General features: G+C 52.4%; 5 protein-coding genes across 8 annotated transcripts; 2 read left to right on the forward strand and 3 right to left on the reverse strand.

Moving 5' to 3' along the window:
- The first annotated feature begins 2,599 nt into the window (after window positions 1-2,599).
- On the forward strand, window positions 2,600-5,345 carry NCR3 (natural cytotoxicity triggering receptor 3). The gene is made up of 5 exons (XM_043907915.1): window positions 2,600-2,869; window positions 3,002-3,058; window positions 4,456-4,800; window positions 4,988-5,095; window positions 5,229-5,345. Exons 2-5 carry the CDS (start codon window positions 3,016-3,018, stop codon window positions 5,273-5,275), a joined length of 543 nt encoding a protein of 180 aa, XP_043763850.1. The 5' UTR covers window positions 2,600-2,869; window positions 3,002-3,015; the 3' UTR covers window positions 5,276-5,345.
- A 589-nt stretch (window positions 5,346-5,934) lies between these two features.
- On the reverse strand, window positions 5,935-8,612 carry LST1 (leukocyte specific transcript 1). 3 transcript variants are annotated; one of them, XM_043907917.1, is made up of 5 exons: window positions 8,481-8,612; window positions 7,852-7,938; window positions 6,978-7,092; window positions 6,695-6,717; window positions 5,935-6,148 (listed from the first exon to the last, which is right to left on the reverse strand). In XM_043907917.1, exons 1-5 carry the CDS (start codon window positions 8,553-8,555, stop codon window positions 6,005-6,007), a joined length of 444 nt encoding a protein of 147 aa, XP_043763852.1. In that variant the 5' UTR covers window positions 8,556-8,612; the 3' UTR covers window positions 5,935-6,004. The 3 variants fall into 3 exon arrangements, with proteins under 3 accessions (XP_043763852.1, XP_043763853.1, XP_043763854.1); XM_043907918.1 differs by lacking the exon at window positions 7,852-7,938 and having other exon boundaries at window positions 8,481-8,597; XM_043907919.1 differs by lacking the exons at window positions 7,852-7,938; window positions 8,481-8,612 and adding an exon at window positions 7,486-7,616.
- Window positions 8,613-10,323: 1,711 nt separating this feature from the next.
- On the forward strand, window positions 10,324-13,470 carry LTB (lymphotoxin beta). 2 transcript variants are annotated; one of them, XM_043907913.1, is made up of 4 exons: window positions 11,345-11,599; window positions 12,022-12,073; window positions 12,277-12,348; window positions 12,833-13,470. In XM_043907913.1, exons 1-4 carry the CDS (start codon window positions 11,438-11,440, stop codon window positions 13,285-13,287), a joined length of 741 nt encoding a protein of 246 aa, XP_043763848.1. In that variant the 5' UTR covers window positions 11,345-11,437; the 3' UTR covers window positions 13,288-13,470. The 2 variants fall into 2 exon arrangements, with proteins under 2 accessions (XP_043763849.1, XP_043763848.1); XM_043907914.1 differs by lacking the exon at window positions 12,022-12,073 and having other exon boundaries at window positions 10,324-11,599.
- Window positions 13,471-15,301: 1,831 nt separating this feature from the next.
- Window positions 15,302-18,081, reverse strand: TNF (tumor necrosis factor). Its single transcript, XM_043907920.1, has 4 exons — window positions 17,705-18,081; window positions 17,077-17,125; window positions 16,835-16,882; window positions 15,302-16,524 (listed from the first exon to the last, which is right to left on the reverse strand). The coding sequence occupies exons 1-4, from the start codon at window positions 17,888-17,890 to the stop codon at window positions 16,103-16,105; spliced, it is 705 nt and encodes a 234-aa protein (XP_043763855.1). The 5' UTR covers window positions 17,891-18,081; the 3' UTR covers window positions 15,302-16,102.
- Window positions 18,082-19,315: 1,234 nt separating this feature from the next.
- LTA (lymphotoxin alpha) lies at window positions 19,316-21,796 on the reverse strand. The gene is made up of 4 exons (XM_043907921.1): window positions 21,252-21,796; window positions 20,754-20,861; window positions 20,574-20,667; window positions 19,316-20,361 (listed from the first exon to the last, which is right to left on the reverse strand). Exons 2-4 carry the CDS (start codon window positions 20,850-20,852, stop codon window positions 19,949-19,951), a joined length of 606 nt encoding a protein of 201 aa, XP_043763856.1. The 5' UTR covers window positions 20,853-20,861; window positions 21,252-21,796; the 3' UTR covers window positions 19,316-19,948.
- Window positions 21,797-22,948: the final 1,152 nt, after the last annotated feature.

Here is a 22,948-nt window from a genome sequence, read left to right on the forward strand (position 1 = left end):
CATACTTCTTGCCTTTCTTCTTGAGTAGCTGGTATAAGTTTCTTTTGAAAAATTCCATTCAAAGACTCCCTTAGTGGATAAGAATCTGTCTTGCAATGGAGGAGACACAGGTGTGATCCCTGGTCTGGGAAGATCCCACATGCTGTGGAGTAACTAACCACAACTTCTGAGCCCCAGTTCTAGGGCCCACGAGCCGCAACTACTGAAGCCCGTGCTCCTAGAACCTGTGCCCTGAAACAAGAAAAGCCACCACAATGAGAAGCCTGCACACTGCAACAAAGTGTAACCGCTGCGTGCTGCAACTAGAGAAAGCCTGCAGAAAGCAACGAAGACCCAGCACAGCCAAAAGTAAAATGATTAAAAAAAGAAAAATTCCATCCTTGAGTTTGCTGAGCTAATTATTAGCACAGGTTAAAGTTCTTTAGAGGCTCTCAGAGTTATTGAAAAGGGTCCTTAAATCCACACATACACCGGGATTTATTCTAGATGGCCTTTAAAAAAATCCAAGTACTGTCTTCAGAATCCACATTTTGGGATATTGGAAATCTTAGGTAGTAAAAAGAGGTGGAAAAAGCAGAAAACCTTTGAGTTCAGGCCCAACTGTACCACTGGTCATTCTCGCCCAGGACTGGGAGGGAGATAAAGGGAGATAACATACAATGACCCTCCGCTACAGTGGGGTCTGGAAACCAACAAAAGCTACTCCCATTTTACAGATGTGTAAATAGTGGAACCATGATTCCCATTTACGTTACCTTGACTTCTAAGCCTCATTGCCCTGAGACATGGAGTAGTGCCATGTGATTGAGCCTGTGAATGACGGAGTTTTATCTTCAGGCCAGTTGCGCATTCCAGCCCTTCATCCCCACTCCACTGGTGGTGACCTTCCCTCCTTCCCCAAACCATGGGATTCTCACAGGTGAGTGGAAGAGACAGTGTACTCCACATTCACCCTTTGGGTGTGAGGATGGGTTATTGACAGGACAAGGCAAGGTATGGAAGAGAGCAAAAGCTACAATTAAGGCCCTGTTGTGAAAAGCCGTGTATTGCATGCTCTGTGACCACCAGGGGGCAGGCCTTGCTTGCTCTGTCACCTCATTTCCGCACCCTCTGGTTAGATGGCCCTGAAGAGGCTGCCACTCCACTCACTAAATGGCTGAGTCAGTCCTTCCCAGACTGTGAGGTACCCGTGTTTGTCTAGGTGGTTCAGAGAGGTTCAATAATTTGTCCAAGATTAGGTAGCTAGTTTGTAGGGGACCTGGCGTTTTGAATCCAGCCTGACTCCAAGTCAGCATTCTTAACCATAAAATTACAACTTATCCAAAAAAAAGCTCCAGATCACTGCTGTGGAAGATGGAGAACTGCATGATCCATGAGTGTGTTGTGAAACAGCAAGAAACTTGGTCAGACAGAAAGAATATGGACCACTATAAAAGGAGTCACAGAGAAAATGTGTGGTGAGGGCTGGGCAGATTTCACCCAGCATTCGTATATGTCATCTTTCTTTTCTATGTGTTGTGTTATCTTATGTAGGTGTGTAATACATATACAAAAGTGTGTGGCACACTTGTACTAATCCATGTGTAACCTTGGACCTATGTGTAACACAAAGTGTCTTTTTTTAAAAATAATTAAGTAATCTTGGCTGTGTAGGTCTTTGTTGCTGTGCCAGAGTTCTCTCTACTTGTGGAGCGCAAAGGCTACTCTGGTTGCGGTGTGCAGACTTCTCATTGAAGTGGCTTCTCTTGTTCTAAAGCACAGGGTCTAGGCGCGTGGCCTTTAATCACTGCAGCACATGGGTTCAGTAGTTGCGGCGAGGAAGCTCTAGAGTAGTTGCTCTGCAGCAGGTGGAATCTTCCCGGACCAGGGATTGAACCCTTGTCCCCTGCATCGACAAGCCGATTCCTATCCACTGTACCACCAGGGAAGTCCCACAGTGTGTCTCCTTTCCTTTGTGTCTGTAAAAAATGTATTTCCCGCAGTGGGGGCACCTTGTCATTTCTCAAGAAATATTAGCTAATGAATGAATAAAATAATAAAGATGACTGAATTTACCTAAATCTGTGTAGAACACACTTGGTCAAGTGGACCTCTTTGAGAGGTGTATTCGTTTAATGGAGATCTGAATCTGAACGAATCCAAACCTCCATCAGCTGCACCCAAGTCAACACAGCCTAAGTGAAACAGGGTGTGTGTGTTAGTCGCTCAGTCATGTCTGACTCTCTGCGACCCCATGGAGTGTTGCCCACCAGACTCCTCTGTCCATGTGATTTTCCCGGCAAGAATACTGGAGTGGGTTGCCATTTCCTTCCCCAGGGGATCTTCCTGACCCAGAGATCAAACCCGGGTCTCTTTACCATCTGAGCTACCAGCAAAACAGGGTGATTGTTGTGCAAATACAGCTTCCAGACAAAGCCCCTGGCAACTCCCTGCCGCCGGCACCAGTCAGCTGACTTCTGCTAATCCTCTCGTTTACAGAATTTCTTGAGTAGCCTTGGCGGAGGGCACTAATAGGGCCCTAACTCGAGGGGAGGGAATGAATGGGGTGGACCTGGGTGCTATTGCACCAAGGGGAGGGGAAGTGGGTTAGCTCTGGGCTCAGAAAAGCTCTTGGAGGCTTATTCTTGGTAAAGGGTTAGTTTTCTTGAACCTCAGAAGATGGGGGAACCACATCCTGATCTCACCCGTCCACCCACCCACCTAAGCATTACCAGCCATCTAAGCCACACCCTTCCCCTCAAACACTTATGCAACTGGCCCCCACTCCGCTCCCTCCTCCTAGCAACGCAGATATCACCGTCCGCAGCATCCTCTTTCCTCAGGGAGGGATGCATTTGATGCCCGAGGTCCCAGGGAGTTAAGGTCCTTGGTAAGTGATGTGTGAGTCCTGTGTGTCATAGGAAGCTCCCCACCCCCCTCCAGTGACCAAAGGCCTGGTCACAAGTAGTGGGTCATTTTCCTCCACCCAGACCTCACTGCTCATGTCCCTCCTCATCAACAGGAACACCCTCTGACATGGCCCGGTTGCTGTTGTTCATCTTTATCACCATCCATCCAGGTGACAGGGCTTTCTCCCAGGAGCCTGAGGGGCTGGGAGGAGGGAGGATGGGGGAAGATGGACATAGATGTCCCAGGGGAGCAGACTGGGTGGGGGCTGAAAGCAGGGGGTCCCTCTGTAAAGCTGAAACCCAGTGGACTCCTCCAGTTTGCAGTTCCCTCCGTATCACCCGCTGGGAGGGTCATTCCCCAGCTTCCATACCAGAACTCGTTTCTTCCCAGCGAAAGTTAGTCACTCAGCTGAGTTCCACTCTTTGCACGACCCCATGGACTGCAGCCCTCCAGGCTCCTCTGTCCATGGGATTCTCCAGGCAAGAATAATGGAGAGGGTTGCCATTCCCTTCTTCAGGGGATCTTCCCGACCTGAGGATTGAACATGAGTCTCCCACATTGCAGGTGGATTTTTAACTGTCTGAGCCACCAGGGAAGCCTTTTTCTTCCCAGCCACCTTCTTAACAAGATAAAGTCTAAAGAACCAGTAGAAAGGGCTTGAAGGAAGGGGTCAGATTTTTTTAAGGGGTCAGTTTTAATTCAATGAGTTTAATAAGCTTATTAAACTAGGCTTATTATCTAGGGTTTAGATATAATTAGGAGTTTAGGAATTTAATTAAATCTAAGTTAAGTTTCTTAATGAAACTGATTTTAATTATCCGATCTACTCATTAACTAAATGCAGTGTGGATTCCAGACCCACAGCTTCAGCATCAGCAGGGACCTAGGGCAAATTCAAATATTTTATTCAGAACTACGGAATAAAATATTCCGGGAGTGGGGCCTGGGAATCTGGTTTAACAAACACTCCAGATGTTTCCAGTGAGCTCTCAAGCTTGAGAATCACTGAAACAGAAGAATGAGTGGTAAATTTCATTAACTAGAGAATTTAATCAAGAATTTTAATAGTTGATGTAATTCATTGATTTAGATGAATTCGGTAGGGATCCCCATCAATTATAGCCATGGCTTCACCTGGAGATTTACTTAATGATCTTTAACCAAAAAACAGTAGTAAGATGGTATGGTGCGGAATGCTATTAGTACTAAAATAGTACCTGGCATAATATAATTAATGATATTAGTTAACTAGGAAGCCACACTCATTAATGAGCTTCACTTTAACTGTGACAAGTTAAATTTCAGCAAAATGATACTATTGGACAGAGCTAGAGAATGATGGGAGAGGGTAAGAGTTGGTATGAGAAAGAATTTGAAAAACTGTTTAATAAGCAATGTTGAGAAATTAGATTGGTATAAAGGGTTTAATGAGACATCTAAAGTGCTTGTCTCTGGGGGCCCTCTGGGGGTGGGGATATAGCAGGGACATTCTACCACAAGTTCTCAGGTCTTTTCTCTCTGGAGTAACTGGGAAGGCGCTCCTCTGGGTCTTTTCTCTGCCCCCAGGATCTTGTGTCCTCTGGGTGTCCCAGCCCCCTGAAATCCGTACCCAGGAGGGGTCCCCCGCCATCCTGCCCTGTTCCTTCAATGCCAGCCAAGGGAGTATGGCCATTGGTTCTGTCACATGGTACCGGGACAAAGTGGCCCCAGGGATGGAAGTGAGGAATGAGACCGCAGAGTTCCAGGGCCGCCTGGCCCCTCTCCCCTCTTCCCGCTTCCTCTATGACCACCAGGCTGAGCTGCACATCCGAGACACCCGAGGCCGTGACGCCGGAGTCTACGTGTGCAGGGTGGAAGTGCTGGGCCTGGGTGTCGGCACAGGGAATGGGACCCTGCTGGTGGTGGAGGAAGGTGAGGTGCCAGAAAGCCCTGTCCCCTTGACTGGAGGCCCCACCCTCCCTGATAATGGAGAGTCCCTCCCTGAGGCCCGCTGCCCTCCCCGAGGCCCGCTGCCCTCCCCGGCCTCTGCACACTTCTACCCAGGGCCTCCTCTCCTGAGCCCTTCTCTTCTTCCTCGCACCCTGCCTCCTACATGCAGGACCTCCTCAGCTAGCGGCTGGCACAGTCCTCCTCCTTCGGGCTGGATTCTATGCCTTCAGCTTTCTCTCGGTGGCTATGGGCAGCAGCATGTATTACCAGGGCAAATGTGAGTGTTGGAGCCGGGACACACGGGCGTGGAGATGGGAGGGCAAGTGAGAAGGCTGGAGCCAGCAGAGATACAGACCAAGAAAGAGGAGGAGGGCTGCAGCACTGAGTGACTCCTGTGGCCTCTCCTCCAGACCACTGTCACAAGGAAACACCCTGTCACTCCTTGGATGGCCTCTGATGAGTTATTCCAGACCCCAGTGATCCCAAGTTCTTCAAGAGACTCTAATAAATTCCTTTCTACCACACCGTCATCCTTCTTATGAGTCTTGTGTATTTCCTGCTCCATCTCTAGATGCTCCAATGTGTCCCATTCTGGATTCTCCCAACTCTTACCTCCTGCTACTAAATCTGGCCTGGAAGGGTCCAAGGAGGGAGCTTCCTAGTAATCCTGCCCACTCCCACCACTATCCTGGGACTCAGCACTCCTCTCTCTCCTGCCCAAGAGGCTAAGGCCCTTTGTCTTAAGAAGAGCGGAGTAACTGACATGACTAGTCCTACTTGTCAATAGCCCACAGGCAAATACTCTTCTCTGAGCTTCAGGGGAGCTTGGGTTCCCAAACACCCTTCCTCACTCAGTGAATCCCCCTACCTGACCCCAGAATGAGTGGGAGGGTAAATCACTTAGGAGTCTGTTTTTGTATTTAAGAAAGGCCACTTTATTATTATTTTTGGCCACTTGACCACTTAGTTCCCTGACCAGGGATCGAACCTGTGCTCCCTGCAGTGGAAGTGTCCAGAGCCTTAAGCACTGGACAGCCAGGGAAGTCCCAGTAATTTAGGTTTTGATCTTGGCCCTGTGGAGCTGGGGCTTGAAATAGATGAAGAAGCCTGAGAGGGTGGTGAGACCATGGTCTTTACTGGGTGAACCACAGGATGGCCCTGGGTTGGGGGAGGCATCTGCAGGTATTCAGGTGGGTTTGTTCTTGGCAATGCAGGCATAGTCCCCGCTGGGGTCCTCCTTGTTGCCTTCCCTTCCTTGGATGTCAGGTCCCTCGCGTTCAGGCAGCCTCAGCAAGGATGCATAGTGGAGCTCCTCTTTTGAGGCCTGGACCTGGGGCCCGGACAGAGGGCACTGACGGGGTCCCCAGGAGCCTCCCTACCCTGGCCACCCCGCTCCCTAAGTTCTTGCCCTGCCCCCACTGCCACTGTGTTTTTTTTTTTTTTTTTTTAACCTCATTGCCTCTCTTTGTGCTCCATCTATAGCTCTCTCTTCATCGCTCTTTCAGTCTATCTTGTCCTTTTCTCTTCGTGTCTCTCTCATTCTCTCATTTTCTCCCCCTTCATCACTCTTAATCTCCTTCTCTTCCTTTTTCTCTTGGTTTCTCTCATTTTCCCTGTGTCTCTCATTCTCTGATTTCTCTCACTCACTCTGTCTCTGATCTCCCTCATTTCCTCCCCCTCTCTCTCCTTTGTCTTATTTCCTCTTTCCATCTCTACACCTTTCCTTTCCTCTCTTTTTCTCATCCCTTATTTCCCTCTTTCTGTTTCTCTCTTATTTCCTGTCTCCCTCATGCTCCTGTTTCTGTCTTTTCTCTTGCTTCCCCAACTCCACCCACTCTTGTTGCCCCATTACCCACTTCCCTGCCCCCAGACTCACCCAGCTTCTCTCCAGCCTCTTCACTGGAAGAAAAGAAGAAGCTCAGCTTGGCCCTGCCCCCACCCGCCTGGTGCCACCTCCCTGCCCTCCTCACTCACTCTCTCCACACCCACCAGGTGTCTCCTCACTTGCCACCCTCCCTGGGGTTCCCATGGCCAAAGCCATGGCCTCTCTCTTTGGACTCTCTCCGCCCCCCTCCATCTGACTTCTGCCCCCTTCCTCACACAGGCAGGGTGAGTCTGCGTTAATGAGGGGAAATGAGGGAGGTGCGGGTGGGGCTCACCTCTCCTGTAGAGCCGATACAGGCAGATGGACAGAACGACCACAAGCAGGAGCAGGAGCACCCCCAGCCCTAAACCCCCATATAGGTAAAAATCCGATTTTCCACAATGGCATTGCTGTAGGGAAAAGGGGTAAATATTAGAGGGACTTTTTTTTGCTTCATTTCACCCCATCCCCCTCGTCTGTTGTGAATCTGTTTCTCCCTCTAATAGTTTTAGAGACAAAAAAACATTCTCTCAGAGATTCTTCACCCCAGACTGTGTTGACTCACTTCTTACCATAGGTGGCCATCCCTCACCAGTTCCCTCACTCGTTCCCAAGACCATTCACCCTTCAGGAGCTTACCACTGCCACCCTTGCCATCTCTGGGCCTCCTCATGAAGTCTCTTGTTCCCCAGCACTGGTTGGTCCCCAGAGGCCCTGACCACCTACCCACGAACCGCACACACCACTTTTCACCCACTGTTCCCTGTGCACAACCACCCTCCCTGCGCAGAGGGCTACCTTACCGTATTCCCCATGCTTTCAGGACTGAAGACTGGCCTGTATGTTGGGAAACCTAGCACACCTCTTCCAGGCTAAATGGCCCGGGGTGAATCACGTGCCCCAAGTTCCTCATACGTAAACTCGGGTGTCTCTGTTACAATAGTTTCCCAGGCTGAGGAGCCTTAGCTCTGTATTAACCCTGAACGGGGCACCTTCTGTTTGTCACTGCTAATCCGCATAACAATGTAGGGTACTATGGTGCCCATTTCCCTGGTGAAGGACCTGAGACTCAAGGCTGGATCCTGACAAGGACATCCAGCCCAGAAGAGGCAGAGTTGGGGTTCAAGGCCAGGTCTGTCCAGCTCCAGAGCCTACCACCTTTCCCCTACCTTAAGCTGATGAGCTGGTTCATAGCAGCCTTTCCAGCACCAGGTAGCTCTAGGTTCTGATGAGGGGGCTGAGGGAGGAGCCGAGGCCTGGCAGGAAAATAGGGAGGGCGGTGTCCAGCACCACCTGGCAGAGCAACTCAGGAAAAGGGGGGCCCCTGCTTGGCTGGTGTGGAGAGCCGCTTCCCTTGAGCAGATATTGCTGGGGCTAAAGTGGGGCATGGAGAAATGTCTGGGGCCCATAACTTCCCCTAAGACACTTCCTGTCCTACAACCACTGGTTCCTGTTTGAGGGCAAAGAGGGGGCTGCTGACTTCACCCAGAGCCAGATGCACTGACCAGTGTGTGGAAACTGAAACCAACCGGGTTTCCAGAGGATTCCTGGGATGTGTAGGGGTGGGGAGCAGAAGCACAGGTGGAGAGGAGGGCCTGAGGTGGCCATGCTGGGAAGTGGGGGTGGAAGAGGATGGTTTATACTTCTTTGGGGAGCAAAGACAGAGGCTGGACAGAGGGGTCCTCCAGGGCCCGGGGAACCTCAAAACTATATTTTCCCTTCCCGTATCTTAGACTCACCTCACTCTGGAGTATGACTGCCCTCTCCCTGGATTTCCTCCCTGAGGGTCCCAGCTTACCCAGAGCCTGTGGTCTGTGGGTGAACTGACTGCATGGCTGGAGCTGCCTTGGAGTGGTGTTGCTGCCTCAGACATTCCTGCCCCTCCCTTGGTTTAACTTCTCCCCCAGCCTGGGTGCCTCCCCAGCATGATCAGGAGAGGAAGTTAGGCTCTGAGGGTTGGGGTTACAACGTCTTTTCCTTTCAGACTCCCAGGACTGTAACTCAGCCTGTCATCTCCTTCCACCCCAGCCATCCTGTTGATTCTGCAAGTCGTCAGTGATCATGTACCTTCTAGATGCCTGCCCAGATTCACTTTTCCTAATTATACTGGGTCCCTGAGAGCCATGATCCTGGTATGTGTGGACATACACCCCCAGCTCCCAAGACAAACTGGGAGTGCTGGTTGGTTTGGGTAACTCTCCTGATATTCTGGAGCTGTATCTAACAGGGCACTTGATTGACTGATGAACAACAGGAGAGTCAGAGACAGCCAGACTAGATCTACATGAGCACTGCTGATAGATCTAAGACAGAAAGTTGATGACAAGGTGGTGTTGGGAAAGGAGGTGCAGGCAACCCAGGTGGATTTCCTGCAGGGAGCAGCATTCTGATGTTGAGCACATAAGTAAGTAACGGCAGTAGTCGAAGGCCTTCTGGACAGAGACCTGGATGAAGGAGAGGGAGATGGATGCTGGAGGATGGCACACCTAGTCCTTGAGGAAGGTGAAGACTGGGGAGCTCACGTGGAAACAAGGACTGGAGAGAAGATCTGGTGCCTGGACCCATAAACATCTGCATTTCCTTCTCCAAATTCAGAAACTTTCTGCTACTTCTTTCCCTTCCGCCACCCACAGTGTTCCCCATGCAGGACAGTAGGACAATATTTTTTTTTTAATGTTTTATTATTAAAATGTTCAAACAGAAAAAATTTGAAGGAATTATACAGTGAACTTATTCCTACCATCTAGATTCTACAATTAATATTCTTCCATATATTTGCTCTATTACATATCTATCAATCCATCGCATTTTTGATGTTTTTCAAAGTTGCAGACATCAGTACATTTTACCTCTAAACACTTTACCATGCTTATCATTGACTCGAGTTCAGTATTTGTTTCCCCATTTCTTTTTTAGGGGGTTGGTGAGGAAGGCAAGATTTACATACCCTGAAATGGACAAATCTGAACTCAGCACTCAGTTCTTAAACTGTCTTGTGGTTAAGGGTATAGAGCCAGACTACCTGGGTTCAAATCCTGACTCTGCCAAGCCTGTGTGACCTTATAGAAGTTCTTTAACCTCTCTGTGCCTCAGTTTCCTCTTAGAGTTTTTATCAGTATTAAAAGCATTATTATATAGGACTTCCCTAGCAGTCCAGTGGTTAAGAATTTGTGCTTCCACTGCAGGGTGCATGGGTTCCATCTCTGGTCGGGGAACTAGGATCCTGCATGTTGTACATTGTGGCTCCCCACAAAAAAGCATTATTATATATAAAATGTGTAGATCAGTGGCAGGCACACACCAAATGCTGTTTATATATATTATATATATATAATATATATATTAGCTATGTTATTATTATTATCTGAACATACAGAGGACCTTTGCCAACAAAGGTCCATCTAGTCAAACCTATGGTTTTCCCAGTAGTCATGTATGGATGTGAGAGTTGGACCATAAAGAAAGCTGAGTGCCAAAGAACTGATGCTTTTGAACTGTGGTTGGAGAAGACTCTTGAGAGTCTCTTGGACTGCAAGGAGATCCAACCAGTCCATCTTAAAGGAAATGAAAAGACTGATGCTGAAGCTGAAACTCCAATAATTTGGCCACGTGATGTGAAGAACCGACTCATTGGAAAAGACCCTATTGCTGAGAAAGACTGAAGGCAGAAGGAGAAGGAGACGACAGAGGATGAGACGGTTGGATGGCATCACCGACTCAATGGACATGAGTTTGAGCAAGCTCCAGAAGTTGGTGATGGGCAGGGAAGCCTGGCGTGCTGCAGTCCACAGGGTCGCAAAGAGTTGGACATGACTGAGAGACTGAACTGAACAGAACTGAACCCACAGAGATATCAAGAAAGGGAAATGATCTGGGACCATTTCCAACTCCCTTGACATGGTCTTTCTTCTCTTCATCTCCTACTGCTCTGCCTCCTATACCATTCATTTTGTCCTTACTGCTTTCTTTTGCTTACTCATTCAATCTTCTGTCCTTTCTTCACTAACACTTAGTCAGCATGGGGTTCAGTCTAGACTGCAAAGCTCTTTGTGGGTGGGTGCTCATCGCACTCCTGTCTACACTCTGCGTAACAAGGAAAGTGATGCTCTATTTCCATCCCTCATCAGTGAGTTAACAGCCAGTGGTGAGGCTGAGGACCTCTTCAGCTGCCATTACCATGGACTGGCTTAGCTCTGTCTTTCTCATCCAGGTCTGGGGGGTTGGAGGGAGCAAGGGAATGGGAAAAGGAGGTCAGTCGAGCATGGGGACAAGTTCTTCTTAGGGACCCAGACACCCATCCCTGAAGACTCCAGTTCTCGTCCTCCTGTTCCAGCCCTTGGTGTCAGGGGTGTGGATGCAGCCTTCCCCTCAGCACCCACCTCTGGGGTACAGAAGATTGCAGACTCCACTGGCAATCTGGAGCAATCTATGTGTTCTCACTGTAGCCGCCCAACTTACAGCAAGCTAGCTTCCCTCCCAGGGCCTCAGTCAGTTTTCCTTCCCACTGAGTCAGAAGATCTCACAGTCCCCCTCTGGCTCTACCCTGAAAACCTGTCTCTTCACCTCCGACTCCTTCCCCAGTTCAGAGAACCCAGGCATCCAGCTGCCTCACCCCAGCTCTGGGTAAACAGGAAGCAGGGTCAGGGGAGCAGGGGTGTGCGGAAAGTCCCAGCCAGGTGTATGGGTCTTTGGGGAGAGGGTGGCCCCACCCCTGAGGTATGAAAGCCCCCCTGCCCTGGCCCTAGCTCAGTCTCCATGGGGGAACGGGGGCTGGAGGGCCGGGGTAGGAGGCCCCAGCGGAAAGGATGCCTGCTGCTGGCTGTGGCAGGAGTCACTTCCCTGGTGACCCTCCTGCTGGCCGTGCCCATCACTGTTGTGGCTGTGCTGGCCTTGGTGCCCCAGGAGCAGGGAGGATTGGTGAGTGGCTACAATAAACCCTCCACGGGCCAGGTATTGCCAATGCTCACTCACCTCTGGCTATGCCCCTTGCCTTATCCTGCTCAGCTGGCTTGGCTGTCCCCAGTGTGGGGATGTCTTGTCTGTCTCTTTGCTGGCCCTCTTTTCATGTTCGTGTGATGCTGTCGTGTCCCGATGTCACCAAGCCCCTTCCTGGTCGTCTGTATGTCTCTTCTCCTCCTCCCAAGACATACTAGGGCCTCTGTCTTTCTGCTCAAGTACAGCCACCTCGCTTGCTCTCCATTCCAGGGAGGTGTGTGTGGAGGCTGGGGCTGGTGGGAGAAACCCCAAGTCTGGAGCTTGGATCTATGCTGGGAATGGGAGGGCTGGTGGTTGGCATCAGTTAAGAGGGAACTCTGGGCGCTGTGACCCCACCCACTCAGGTAACAGGGACGGCTGACCCTGGCATCCAGGCACCTGCCCATCAGCGATTTGGTAAGAGCCCACCATTTTACCCTCCCTCCCCTGGCTCTGCCCCTCAGGGACTCCCAGCTCCCAATCATCTGCATCCCCAGATACTCTCTTCCTCCAGGAATCCAGATGCCCCATCCCTGGGCCCTGGCACCTTGTCCTCTGGGGGTGACCATGCGTGGGTGGCCGCCCTGCCCCCAACCGTGGACTCTTCCTACCCCTTCCAGAGTCCGGGGAGCTGCCTGAGGAGGACTCAGAAACTGATCTCAGCCCTAGGCTCCCAGCTGCCCATCTCATTGGTAAGGATCCCCATCTCATTGGTAAGGATCCCATCTCATTGGTAAGGATCCCATCTCATTGGTAAGGACCTCACGGACTTGAAGGGTTCAGGGGTGCCAGTTCTGCTCACCCACGGTTAGAGTCCCTTTGCTCTGTCACTGCGGTGCTCCTTTGCCCACCCACCTGACCGCAGCTATCATGCCCACCCTTCGGCTCCACCAGCGTTCTAGCCTCTTGCTTCCCCGCCCCACTCCCGGGAGGAGGGAAAACCCGGCCTGGATCTCCCCACCTCAGCACTCCGCACCGCACACCCAGATGCCGTCAGTCCCAACTCGCACTCATTACAGGGGAGCGCCATCAGCCCGCTCCCCCACCCAGCTGGCTCCTGCAGGGGGTTAAAAGCCCCCGGTGTCCCCCATGCCCACCCTCCCAGAAGCCTCCGTCCTGGATCACTCCTTTCAAGATCTGATTTCCGAGAGAGCCGATGGGCCCGTTTCTCTGCAGGCGCTTGGACCACGGGGCAGGGGCTAGGCTGGGAGGCGAAGAAAGAAGAGGCGTTTCTGAGGAGCGGGACGCAGTTCTCAGGCGCAGAAGGGCTGGCCCTCCCGCAGGACGGCCTCTATTACCTTTACTGTCACGTCGGCTACCGGGGCCGGGCGCCCCCTTCCGGCGTGGACCCCCTGGACCGCTCGGTCACGCTGCTCAGCCGGCTGTACCGGGCAGGGGGCGCCTATGGATCGGGGACCCCCGAGCTGCTGCTGGAGGGCGCGGAGACCGTGACACCTGTCTCGGACCCCGCCAGGAGGCACGAATATGGGCCCCTCTGGTACACGAGCGTGGGGTTCGGTGGCCTGGTGCAGCTCCGGAGGGGCGAGAGGGTGTACGTCAATATCAGTCACCCCGACATGGTGGACTACAGGAGGGGAAAGACCTTCTTCGGGGCGGTGATGGTGGGGTGAAGGCTACCTGCATCCCTAAAAGCAACTACTGCCTGATGAGAGTATGTGAATGAATCAGCCCGGTTACTGGGGACCCAGACACCAGGGACCCCATGGCTATGTGGAAAATGTAGATGACTGTTTGGAAACTGATTTTTGAGACCGATGAAAATAAAGAATGTAAACTTTAATGCTGCCAATACAGATGCTGAGATGCTAAGTTGTCTTCATTCAGGGTAGGTACACAAGTGTGGGTTAAATATTCTCCATATTTTTCTGGTTGCTTGAAATAATTCATAGCACTTGGCATGGCCTCTGTTCCCTGGGGTGGGGGATCTGTGGGTTCCACCCACCCTTGCCTCTGAATGACTTTTCCCCGACATTAGCCCATTTGGAGAGTAAGAAGGAAAGGGCCCTCCACAAATGCCAAAGCATCTCCCAGCACCCTGATTCTCAAGGCCACACGGTCCCCCCAGACTCAGCACTGCACTCTTCTCTCTTGGGTCCATCCCAGTAGTGGGGCGGGGGAGGTCATTGCAGGGGAAGGCAGGCACCACTCAGAATGGCCCAGTCAGCAGAGTAAACCTGAATAGGGCTGATAGTGAAGCCCTGAGCAGATCAGCACTTATTCTCTGCTAGCTGCCCCATTAGCCACAGTCAAGAGCCATAGCTGGGGGGTGGGGTGGTGGAATGGTGGGGGGTGTGTGTGTGTGTGTGTTTGTGAAGGGTGGGGTAAAGGGAGGGGGCTGAAGGCGAGAGTTGGGAGGGTGATTGAGAAAGGGAGATGCGGGGTGGGGGCGGTGGTTAGTGCCTGAGGACACCAGGGAGAACCTGGAGAGGAGGGGGAGGAAGAAAAACTGATGCCACTTGGCCCAAGGAGGGATGGCACTGCCTCCCCACTCATTCACACTTCCATAAGTGTGAATTCACACTTGTCCATAAGTGGGCAAGTGTGGGGGCCTCAGGGTGAGCAGCCCCCTCACTCCATGACTGACTTTCAGCCTGGGGCTGGAGGAGATGGAGGAGGAGCCAGGGCTCTATCTAGGTTACCCCAGTGGGTCACCCCACCTCTGCGGCACACCGCATGGTTTTTCCCCTTGCCTGGCAACCCTAGCAAGAAGGAAAGCCCAGCCAGGGGTCCCACTCTCCGAGTCTTTATTTCTGACTCCATATTTGTCTTTGACTCTGTGTCCGGAAGAGGCTTCCTGGAGGGGCAGAATGCATTTCTCTTTCCACTTTACCTACCTCACGTCCCTCTCATCGTTCACCAAAAATCAGGGAGACCAAGCTGGCATGGGGTGGGGAGCAGGGTGGTCCTTCACCTACATCTTATTCTTTGTTTTTTTGTTTCTTTCTTTGATTTTTAATCTTCTTCCTCCTCTTCACTTCCATCCACTGAGAGATGGAAGCGGGTAGAAGATTGGGGCCTGGAAAAAGGGAGAAAGCCAGAATGCACAGAGCCCTCCGTGAGGTGCTCTGGTGTAGTTTAGGTCTTTTGTTCATGTTTCTCATGTGGCCCCATGTGTGGTGGGGGTCCCTACCTCTCTTTGATAGATGAGGTTCGGTGACTGATACTGAACCTTTGGTAGACCGAGGTCCAGTTCAGTTGCACAGTTAGGACTGGATTGGAAGGGGGAGGGCCGGGGACAGTCGATTCAAGAGCTCAGTTGCCCAATTAACTGTCTGAAAGTCCCTTGGCTGTGATTCAGGTGCCTGAGAATCTGGCCGCTCCCTGGCTCTTTCTCTCGGGCCACAACAGCAGGAAATCTCACCTGAGCAGGATTTGCCCCACCTAGATAGGAATTCCCAGAGTTGGAAATTCCCATGCCCTCAGGGAGAGGTAATTAAGTTCAAGTTCCTTTCTTGGGGTAGGTGCATATTCAGCTGGGCTTTGTCTTAGGTAGGATCTCTTGAGCCCCAGAAGTACGAGGAGTGAGGTCCAGGGATCTTAAGCCCTGAGGAGAAGAACTTCAGTTAGCAGCCTCTCACCCCCAAGAAGAGGCCCATGCAGAATTAATTTCCAGATAGAAGCATGTTTCTTTTCTCAGAACACTTTATTTCTCGCCACTGACCAGTAGGGCGGTTACAGGCATGACTCCCCTGGGGAGCGGAGGTTCGGTGATATAGCGACGAATCAGTCACCAAATCAGCATCATTTAGACAACTCGATCAGATAAATATTTTTTAAAAAACATAAGCAAAAGGAGGCACAAAGGCCAGGAGGCATGGTGGGAGCAACCTGCAGTTCAGCTCCGTTTTCACAGAAAACACATCTGAGCCAAGGCAGCCCTTAGTTTGTGTCTCCCAGGACACCTTGACCTCCCGAATAAATACATTCATTAGTAAATAAATAAATAATAAATAAATAATAAATAATCACAAGTGCAAACATAAACAGAGGGAGTTGGCCCAGTGGGGTTGGGGCTGGGCTTCCCACCTCAGGGGAGTCTGGGAACATTGGCAGGAAGGGAAAGTTGAAGTCCACTCATGTCAAGTTCTAGGTGAGATCTTCTCAAGGAATGTTGCGAAGGGTCCCGGTAAGAGCCCTGGCCCCCACATTCTGGGTGTCCCAGGTTGCATCCGGGAACCCAAACTTGTGGACCCCAGGGAGTTCTGGAAGTTCCAGTTCCAGTCCTTGATGGTGGTTGGTGCCCCGTTGTCCAGGTCTCACTTCCCTACATCCCTAATTTCTAAGTGCAGCTGTTGTTTAAAGTTGTAAGCTTGGAGCCCAGCCCTGAGCCCCCAATTCCCTTTCTAAACCAGAAGGGGATGAGAAGGGTCTGAAGGATTAAATAATAAGGTAACTGAGGTGGGAGAGGATGGATGTCCTGTGCCCTCACAGAGCAATTATCCCAAAGTAGACCTGTCCAGACTCGGCATAGTCCAGGTAGTCCGGCAGGTTGATCTCAGCACTGAGGCGATCTCCCTTCTCCAGCTGGAAGACCCCTCCCTGGTAGATGGGTTCGTACCAGGGCTTGGCCTCAGCCCACTCTGGGGTCTCCCTGTGGCAAGGGCTCTTGATGGCAGAGAGGATGTTGACCTTGGTCTGGTAGGAGACTGCAATGCGGCTGATGGTGTGGGTGAGGAACAAGGGGGTGGAAGGGCAGGATTGGCCCCTGAAGAGGACCTGGGAGTAGATGAGGTAAAGCCCATCAGTAGGCACCACCAGCTGGTTGTCTTCCAACTTCACACCGTTGGCCATGAGGGCATTGGCACACGAATCCAACCACAGGAGCTGCCCCTGAGCGTTGATGTTGGCTGGAGTGAGGGAGAAGAACGGGGAGGGGTGAGTCAGTGTGACCCTGTCAGTTCTACTCTCCACATCCTGGCCCTCAAGTTCTGCCCACCCCCCACATCCGGTTCCTGTCCCCTCTGTGTTCCCACATCCCATCTGGCCGTGAGGTTCTGAGTATCCCCCTCAAGTTCTAAGTATCCTCCACCCACCTTGAGCTCATGAATCCTTCTCACACTGTCTCTGTCTGCCCTCAGTCTGGATTCAGCCCCCAAATCCTACCCCTCCCTGTCTCTCTGCTTCTTTGTGCCCCAGAGACATCCTCAGAACTCTTACCTACAACGTGGGCTACCGGCTTGTTAATTGAGGCTTGAGAAGATGACCCTGAGGAGGAAAGAGGAAAGGAAAAGGTGAGACCCTTAAGCTTCCCAGAAAATATTCCATACTTTGACCTCCATTCCTTCTCCCCCCAATCCCAAACCCTTAATTTCCCCTACTGCTTCCATCCCAGGACTAAACCCCACCCACCCCCACCCACCCAAGTCCAGCACTAGAAGAGAGGTTGAGGAGACACTTACTGAGGGTCTGAACCAGAGGGCTGTTGATGGAGAGGCCAGTTGGGGATTGCTGGAGAGAAAAAGGAGGATGAGTGTTAGAGCAAGTCACCCCTGAAGGAGAAACTGCTGGCTGCTTCTCTAGCTTGTACTCTATGCCCTGATGGGTCTTGTCTTGTCTCTCCATTCATCCATTTTTTTCGTTCATTCATCCATTTAACAGCTCTTTCATTGAGTTACTTCCACGTGCCAGACACGCTTAGCTTCATCTTTCCTTATCTCTCTTTCATATCGTCTATATCTTTTTCTGTCTCACCATCTTCATCCAGATCACTTGTTTTGAGTCTCCATCTTTCTACTCACACCCCTTATCTGTCTACATATCTCTCTTTATGTCTGTATCCCTGCTTACTCATTTGTCCAACAAATATTTAGAGGGCATCCCCCCTGTGCCAGGTGTCTTATTTCTCCGTCCTTCTCTGTTTTCCTCCCATCTCTCTCCATGTCTCCTCCTGCCTCCCTATCTTTCTCCACTATTTTCCTCCCCATTCTTGCCCATCAGCATACCTCTTTCTCCACCCCATCTCTCGCCCTCTTTCTCTCTCATTTCTCTCTGGGTGGGAGAATAAGCCAAGGCCGGCCAGAGACTCACCTCTTCCCTCTGGGGGCCAATTACCCCGAAGTGCAGCAGGCAGAAGAGCGTGGTGGCTCCTGCAACCAGGAGGAAGGAGAAGAGGCTGAGGCACAAGCAACTTCTGGAGCCCTGGGGGCCCCCTGCTTTCTTGGAGAGCGCCTCCTCCGCCAGCTCCACGTCCCGGATCATGCTTTTGGTGCTCATGGTCTTTTTCAGAAGGGTTCAAGTCCAGACGGGAGACAGGAGAGCCTTGTGGCAGGGTGTGTGAGAGAGAGCGAGTTGCCTGGCTGTCTGTCGGGGGTGTGTGGTCTGGGAGGTTATCTCCAGGGGGCTCTGCAGCAGCTTGTCTCTCTCTTGGCTGGTCCCCTGGTGTCCCCGCTCTGGGAGCTTCTGTTGGCTGGGTGTGCAAACAGCTGCATTTATACGCTCTGGGGTGAGAAGAGGGCGGGGAAAGGCTCTCATTCAACCAGCGGAAAACTTCCTTGGTGGAGAAACCCATGAGCTCATCTGGAGGAAGCGGTAGCGGGCCCTACACCTTCTGTCTCGGTTTCTTCTCCATCACGGGGGCAGGGGTTTGGAAAGTTGGGGACACCCAGGCATCAAGGATACTTCCTACACTCCCCTGCTCGGATTCTGAGTGGGCTTCGATAGGCCAGTTACTGCTGTGAATATGGGACCCTGGGGGCTGGACCCATTTCCCCTCTGCCCCCCAGCTCCCACTGTTTCCATTCCTTTGGGGTTGGAGTGAGTTCTGTGGTCTGTTCCTTCTGATTTCCAGATGGGACTCAGGTAGGGGTAGAATTAGAAATGGGAGGGGCTTTACAAAGCTTAGTCCTTCATGGAGAGAAAACTCAGGGGAAACTGTGCTGGGTCCTGAGATGTGTGTTTGGGACCCTGGGGGGCGAGAGGAGCTGGAGAAAGGAAAGCTTGAGGCTCTGCAAGAACTGGGGGCGGATGGCAGGACCAAGCCTGGGACAGCCCCAGGGGCTGAAAGTAATGCTGGGAATTCATGAACTCCAGCACGGCAGGGCTTCTCCTTTCACTCTGACCAGGGACTCACCGAAACTCTGGGGCTGGTTTCAGTCTTGGTTTCCAAGGGAATGTGACTCCCCAACTTTTGCATGAAGCCCCCACCCTTCAGAGTCCCTGTGTGTGGCCATGTATCCCCAAGGAATCCCTGCTCCCTCCAGTTTTCTGGAGACAGCACTGCCCTTGAGAGCCCCCATGTGTGTGACCAGGTCTCCTGAAATGCCTCCTGTGTTCTCCAGCCCCCAGCCTTGGAGGTTGTCCCATTTCTCGGGGCCCTGGCATGGCCATGTCTTCCAGGGGGCCCCATGATCCTCCCCCATCATCCTGAACACTCTTTAGCATTGTCAGTGCTCCTTAGGAACCTCCTGTAACCCTCATTCCTCAAGGGGCCCCTGACTCCTGCTCCTCCAGACCTTGGACCTGCCTCTGTCTTCTCACCTTATCCTCTGGTTCCTCTGCAGCGGGCTGGCTGCACCACCCCGTGAGCCCACCGTGTGTCCCCAGAGGCCCTCAGGCCTCTCTGATTCCTGTCCTCCCTCCATTCCTCAGAGACATCTGGGGAATTCTCCCCTCCCCGACAGACAGAAACAGGCAGACAGCATTTCAGAGAAAAGAGGTTTATTTGGCTTCATCGAGGGTCAAACATCTTGTGGGGTGTCCAGTTAAGCAGCGGCTGGCTCTTAAGAGCTTTTCACTTCCTTCCAGAACCCCTTGGTCCCTCAGAGCCACACTTTCTATCTCTCACTGGGTCATCCTTGCGCCCAAGCCCTCTCACTTGTCATCTCTTGGGTGTATTAGCTCTTTCTTCTGATGTCTCGCTATTATTCCCTTCTCTCCATGCTCCATAAATAAATAATTTAATTGTTTTCCCTTCATAAATAAGCACCCCCCACTGGCTTTAGTCATCCACCCAAGCTCCCTCATGTGTCAGCTACCCTCTCCATGTCCAAGACGAGGCCCCCTAGATGGCCAGGGCCGAGGAAGGGATCTGGGCGGGCATTTTGAGGCAGGCTTGAAGTCCTCAGCTGAGCATCTGGGGTGGTCCAGGGAGGTCTGGTCCCCTGGTGGGCCTAGAATTTCTTCTTTGGAAGCTCCAGTGCTGAGAACTGGAGTGGGGAAGACTCAAGACTGTTGGAATGGTCAAAGGAGAGGTGAGGTGACCCCTGAAGTGTTCAGAATGGAGGCAAAATGGGGAGAAGGCCTTGAAGCCTATTTCTTTCTTTCTGGATGTTTCTACAGAGCGAAGGCTCCAAAGAAGACACTACTGGGGCTGAGGAGCAGGTGGGAGATGCCGTCTGTGTGAGTGGATAGCTGGTCTCCCCGGGTGAGCAGGAATACAGCCCCCTGGTACACCGAGCGCACCCACGGTCCCTGTGGCCCTGGGCACACGGACTTCTGAGCGCTGAGGAGAGGCACGTGGAAGGGGTACTGGGGGGAAAATAGCTGGACCTCATGGGCCAGGTAGAGAGGGGTGGGGGCGGCCGTGGGGAAGCAGCCTTTCCCAGAGAAGACCACTTGGGAGTAGACAAAGTAGAGGCCACTGGTGGGGACCAGGAGGGAGTTGTTGCTCAGAGAGAAGCCGTGGCGGAGGAAGGCGCGGTCCGTGTTTGCTCTCCAGCGCAGCGAGTCCTGGGTGCTGGGGTCTCCTGGGAAGAGCCAGAGGGGATGATGCTCAAGGACTTGGGGGTCAATGGTCTCAGTCCCCGAGGCAATAGGTGCTGGACTGAGTTCCCAGGGATGGCTGGGAGGACAGAGGGAGTGGGAGTGGGGTGAGCTGGGGGGGGTTGGATATTGGGTCTCTGAAAGGGGCAGGAGGAGGGCTGGGGGCTACGTGTCGGGAGGGCCGGTGGATGTTTACCAACAAGGTGAGCGGCGGGTTTGAGGGTGCCACGGGTGAAGGGCTTCGGGGGTTGCTGTGCAGCTGAGGGTGTGAGGCCAACGCCACGGAGCCCCTGGGGGAGAAGAGAGTCAGACAGGCTTTAAGGCCCAGGGTTGGGCTGGGCCGCCCCCCACGGCCCCCCTGGTCCTGCTGCCTCACCTGGGCCTCGGGCGGCAGGGCCAGCAGCAGCCCCAGGAGGAGGAGGAGGGGTGGGGTGCTGCACACCCTCAGGAGGTAGAGACGTCCAGGTGGTGTCATGGGGAGAACCTGCGGGGAGAGAGACAGTGAGCGGGGCGGGGCGCGACGAGGAAGACGGGCCTCCTGCCGGTGGAGACAGCCACCCCGAGAGACACAGCGCGACAGACAGAGAAGGGGACAAGGTGCAATCAGGGAAACCCCGAGGTGAGCAGGGGGAGAGAGAGAGAGACAGAGATGGGAGGGGAACAGAAAGGGCTCAGAACGTGAGACACAGACAGGGAGAAAGAGACTGACAGATGCAGCCAGAGAGAGGGGAACCAACCAAAACCAGGCCTGCCAAGGCCCTGGCCCTGGCTGGAGGGGCAGGAGGGGTTGGGGTGTAAGAGGAGGGACTGAACGCCCCCGGGGAAGGAGTCCACCGCCCCGGCAGCCCGAGGAGATGGGCTGGGAGAGTCTCACCTGCTGTGCGGGGGCCCCTTGGCCCGGACGCCTGGGTCCCTTTATAGAGGAAGCGGCAGTGGCAGCGTGGCAGGCGGCGGGCGGGTTCTAGGCCGGGGCTGGGGCCTGGGGAAGCCCCCAGGGCTTAGAAGATGCTGCTGTTTCAGTCGAAGGCAGGAAAGGCTGAGGCCTAGGACAGAACCGCAGGCTGGGGGCTCAGACGACTGAGTTCTGGGAAAGGGAGTGGGGTCAGGGGAACCGTGGGCTGGGAGGGCCAGGGAGCGGGGTCAGGCTTAGGAGTTCTAGAGAAGGGACAGTAAATTCAGAGGAGGAGAAGGGGAGCTGCTGGGGCGTGGGCTAGAGGCCCGGTTCCCTGAAGAGTGATTTTGTGTAACACCTCTGCACCCTTGACTGATTACAGCCTTCTCTGTGTGCAAGTTTCCTCCTCTCGTACCCCACATCTTTGTCCCAAAAGACTCAAGTCAACTTGTCCCGGTCTGTGTATTTTCCAGGTCATCTGGTGGGTTTCACATCAAGAAGTTCCATTATATACCCTCCCGCCTGGGACATCCTGGTTTATGCCTGTTGCCCTGGTGGAAACATTCATGGAGCTCCGTTCTGCTGTCAGAAGTATCTTGGTTTGGAAAGTCCCACTCAGGGATGAGGCTATAAATTCACGTATGATGAGGTCTCATCTTACTGAAGGATGCCCTCCACCTCATCCCAACCTTAGGTGGGCTCGAAAGATCAGATTTATATAACCCCAAACACATTCCAGCATCAAGGAGTGTGGCAACTGCTCAAGTTCTCTACACTGCAGGCTTCAGAATTCCATACAGGTGGAGCTCAAAGGTGGTGTTCTAGGATGGGGTGGGGACAGCAAAATGATCTGTCTTGAAGCTGCATTTGTAAAGTCAATACATTGTTTTATTTTTATAATTTTCTTCCTTCCTTTCATTATGGCTGCGCTGTCTTTGTTGCTGAATGGATTTTTCTCTAGTTGCGGTGAATGGGAGGGAGCTCTCCTCTAGTTGCAGTGCTTCTGCAGTGCAGGGCTTCTCACTGCAGTGGCTCCTCTGTTGTGAAGCACCGGCTCTAGGGCGCATGGGCTTCAGTAGTTGTGGCTCCCAGGCTCTAGAGCACAAGTTCAGTAGTTGTAGTGCATGGGCTTAGTTGCTCCATGGCATGTGGGATCCTCCTGGACCAGGAATCAAACCTGTGTCTCCCGTGCCTGTGTTGGTAGGTGGATTCTCTGTCACTGAGCCACCAGGGAAGCCCCAGTACACTGTTGTGAAATCATTAAGGATTTCCCATTTCTGTCAATCTGGAACTCAGGTATAGTGAGGTGCACTTCTCCTTAGTAGACAGCCTGATGAAGTTTTCCATCTCTTTATAGCCATGCAGCCACCATCCAGTTCAACATATTTTTAGAACCTTCCCCAGAAGGTTCTCTCATGCCGTCTCTCAGTTCAAACCTCCCAAAGATAACCAACCACTTTTTGACCTCTACCAACTACAGATTAGTTCTTCCTATTTTTTAAAAAAATATTATCTATTTATTTAGCTGTGATGGGTCCTAGTTACAGCACATGGAACCTTTAGTTGTGGCATGTGGGATCCAGCTGCCTGACCAGGAATTGAAGTCAGTCACCGTGAACTGGGATCTTGGAGTCCTAGCCACTGGACCACCAGGGAAATCCCAGTTCTTCCTATATTTG

This window comes from Cervus elaphus, chromosome 7 (assembly GCF_910594005.1).
Source record: "Cervus elaphus chromosome 7, mCerEla1.1, whole genome shotgun sequence".
Lineage (NCBI taxonomy): Eukaryota > Metazoa > Chordata > Mammalia > Artiodactyla > Cervidae > Cervus > Cervus elaphus.

Coding starts and splice junctions, on each gene's coding strand:
- LTA (XM_043907921.1), bottom strand. CDS start 20,852: ATGACACCACCTGGACGTCTCTACCTCCTGAGGGTGTGCAGCACCCCA. Junction 20,668..20,753: donor CCCTGCCGCCCGAGGCCCAG/GTGAGGCAGCAG, acceptor CTTCTCCCCCAG/GGGCTCCGTGGCGTTGGCCT. Junction 20,362..20,573: donor ACCCGCCGCTCACCTTGTTG/GTAAACATCCAC, acceptor GGCTCTTCCCAG/GAGACCCCAGCACCCAGGAC.
- LST1 (XM_043907917.1), bottom strand. CDS start 8,555: ATGTCTGAGGCAGCAACACCACTCCAAGGCAGCTCCAGCCATGCAGTC. Junction 7,939..8,480: donor CCACAGACCACAGGCTCTGG/GTAAGCTGGGAC, acceptor TTTTCCTGCCAG/GCCTCGGCTCCTCCCTCAGC. Junction 7,093..7,851: donor AACCAGCTCATCAGCTTAAG/GTAGGGGAAAGG, acceptor TTTTCCCTACAG/CAATGCCATTGTGGAAAATC.
- LTB (XM_043907913.1), top strand. CDS start 11,438: ATGGGGGAACGGGGGCTGGAGGGCCGGGGTAGGAGGCCCCAGCGGAAA. Junction 12,074..12,276: donor ACCTGCCCATCAGCGATTTG/GTAAGAGCCCAC, acceptor TACCCCTTCCAG/AGTCCGGGGAGCTGCCTGAG. Junction 12,349..12,832: donor CCCAGCTGCCCATCTCATTG/GTAAGGATCCCC, acceptor GTTTCTCTGCAG/GCGCTTGGACCACGGGGCAG.
- TNF (XM_043907920.1), bottom strand. CDS start 17,890: ATGAGCACCAAAAGCATGATCCGGGACGTGGAGCTGGCGGAGGAGGCG. Junction 17,126..17,704: donor TTGGCCCCCAGAGGGAAGAG/GTGAGTCTCTGG, acceptor TTTTCTCTCCAG/CAATCCCCAACTGGCCTCTC. Junction 16,525..16,834: donor GCCGGTAGCCCACGTTGTAG/GTAAGAGTTCTG, acceptor CCCTCACTCCAG/CCAACATCAACGCTCAGGGG.
- NCR3 (XM_043907915.1), top strand. CDS start 3,016: ATGGCCCGGTTGCTGTTGTTCATCTTTATCACCATCCATCCAG. Junction 3,059..4,455: donor CTTTATCACCATCCATCCAG/GTGACAGGGCTT, acceptor CTCTGCCCCCAG/GATCTTGTGTCCTCTGGGTG. Junction 5,096..5,228: donor CATGTATTACCAGGGCAAAT/GTGAGTGTTGGA, acceptor CCTCTCCTCCAG/ACCACTGTCACAAGGAAACA.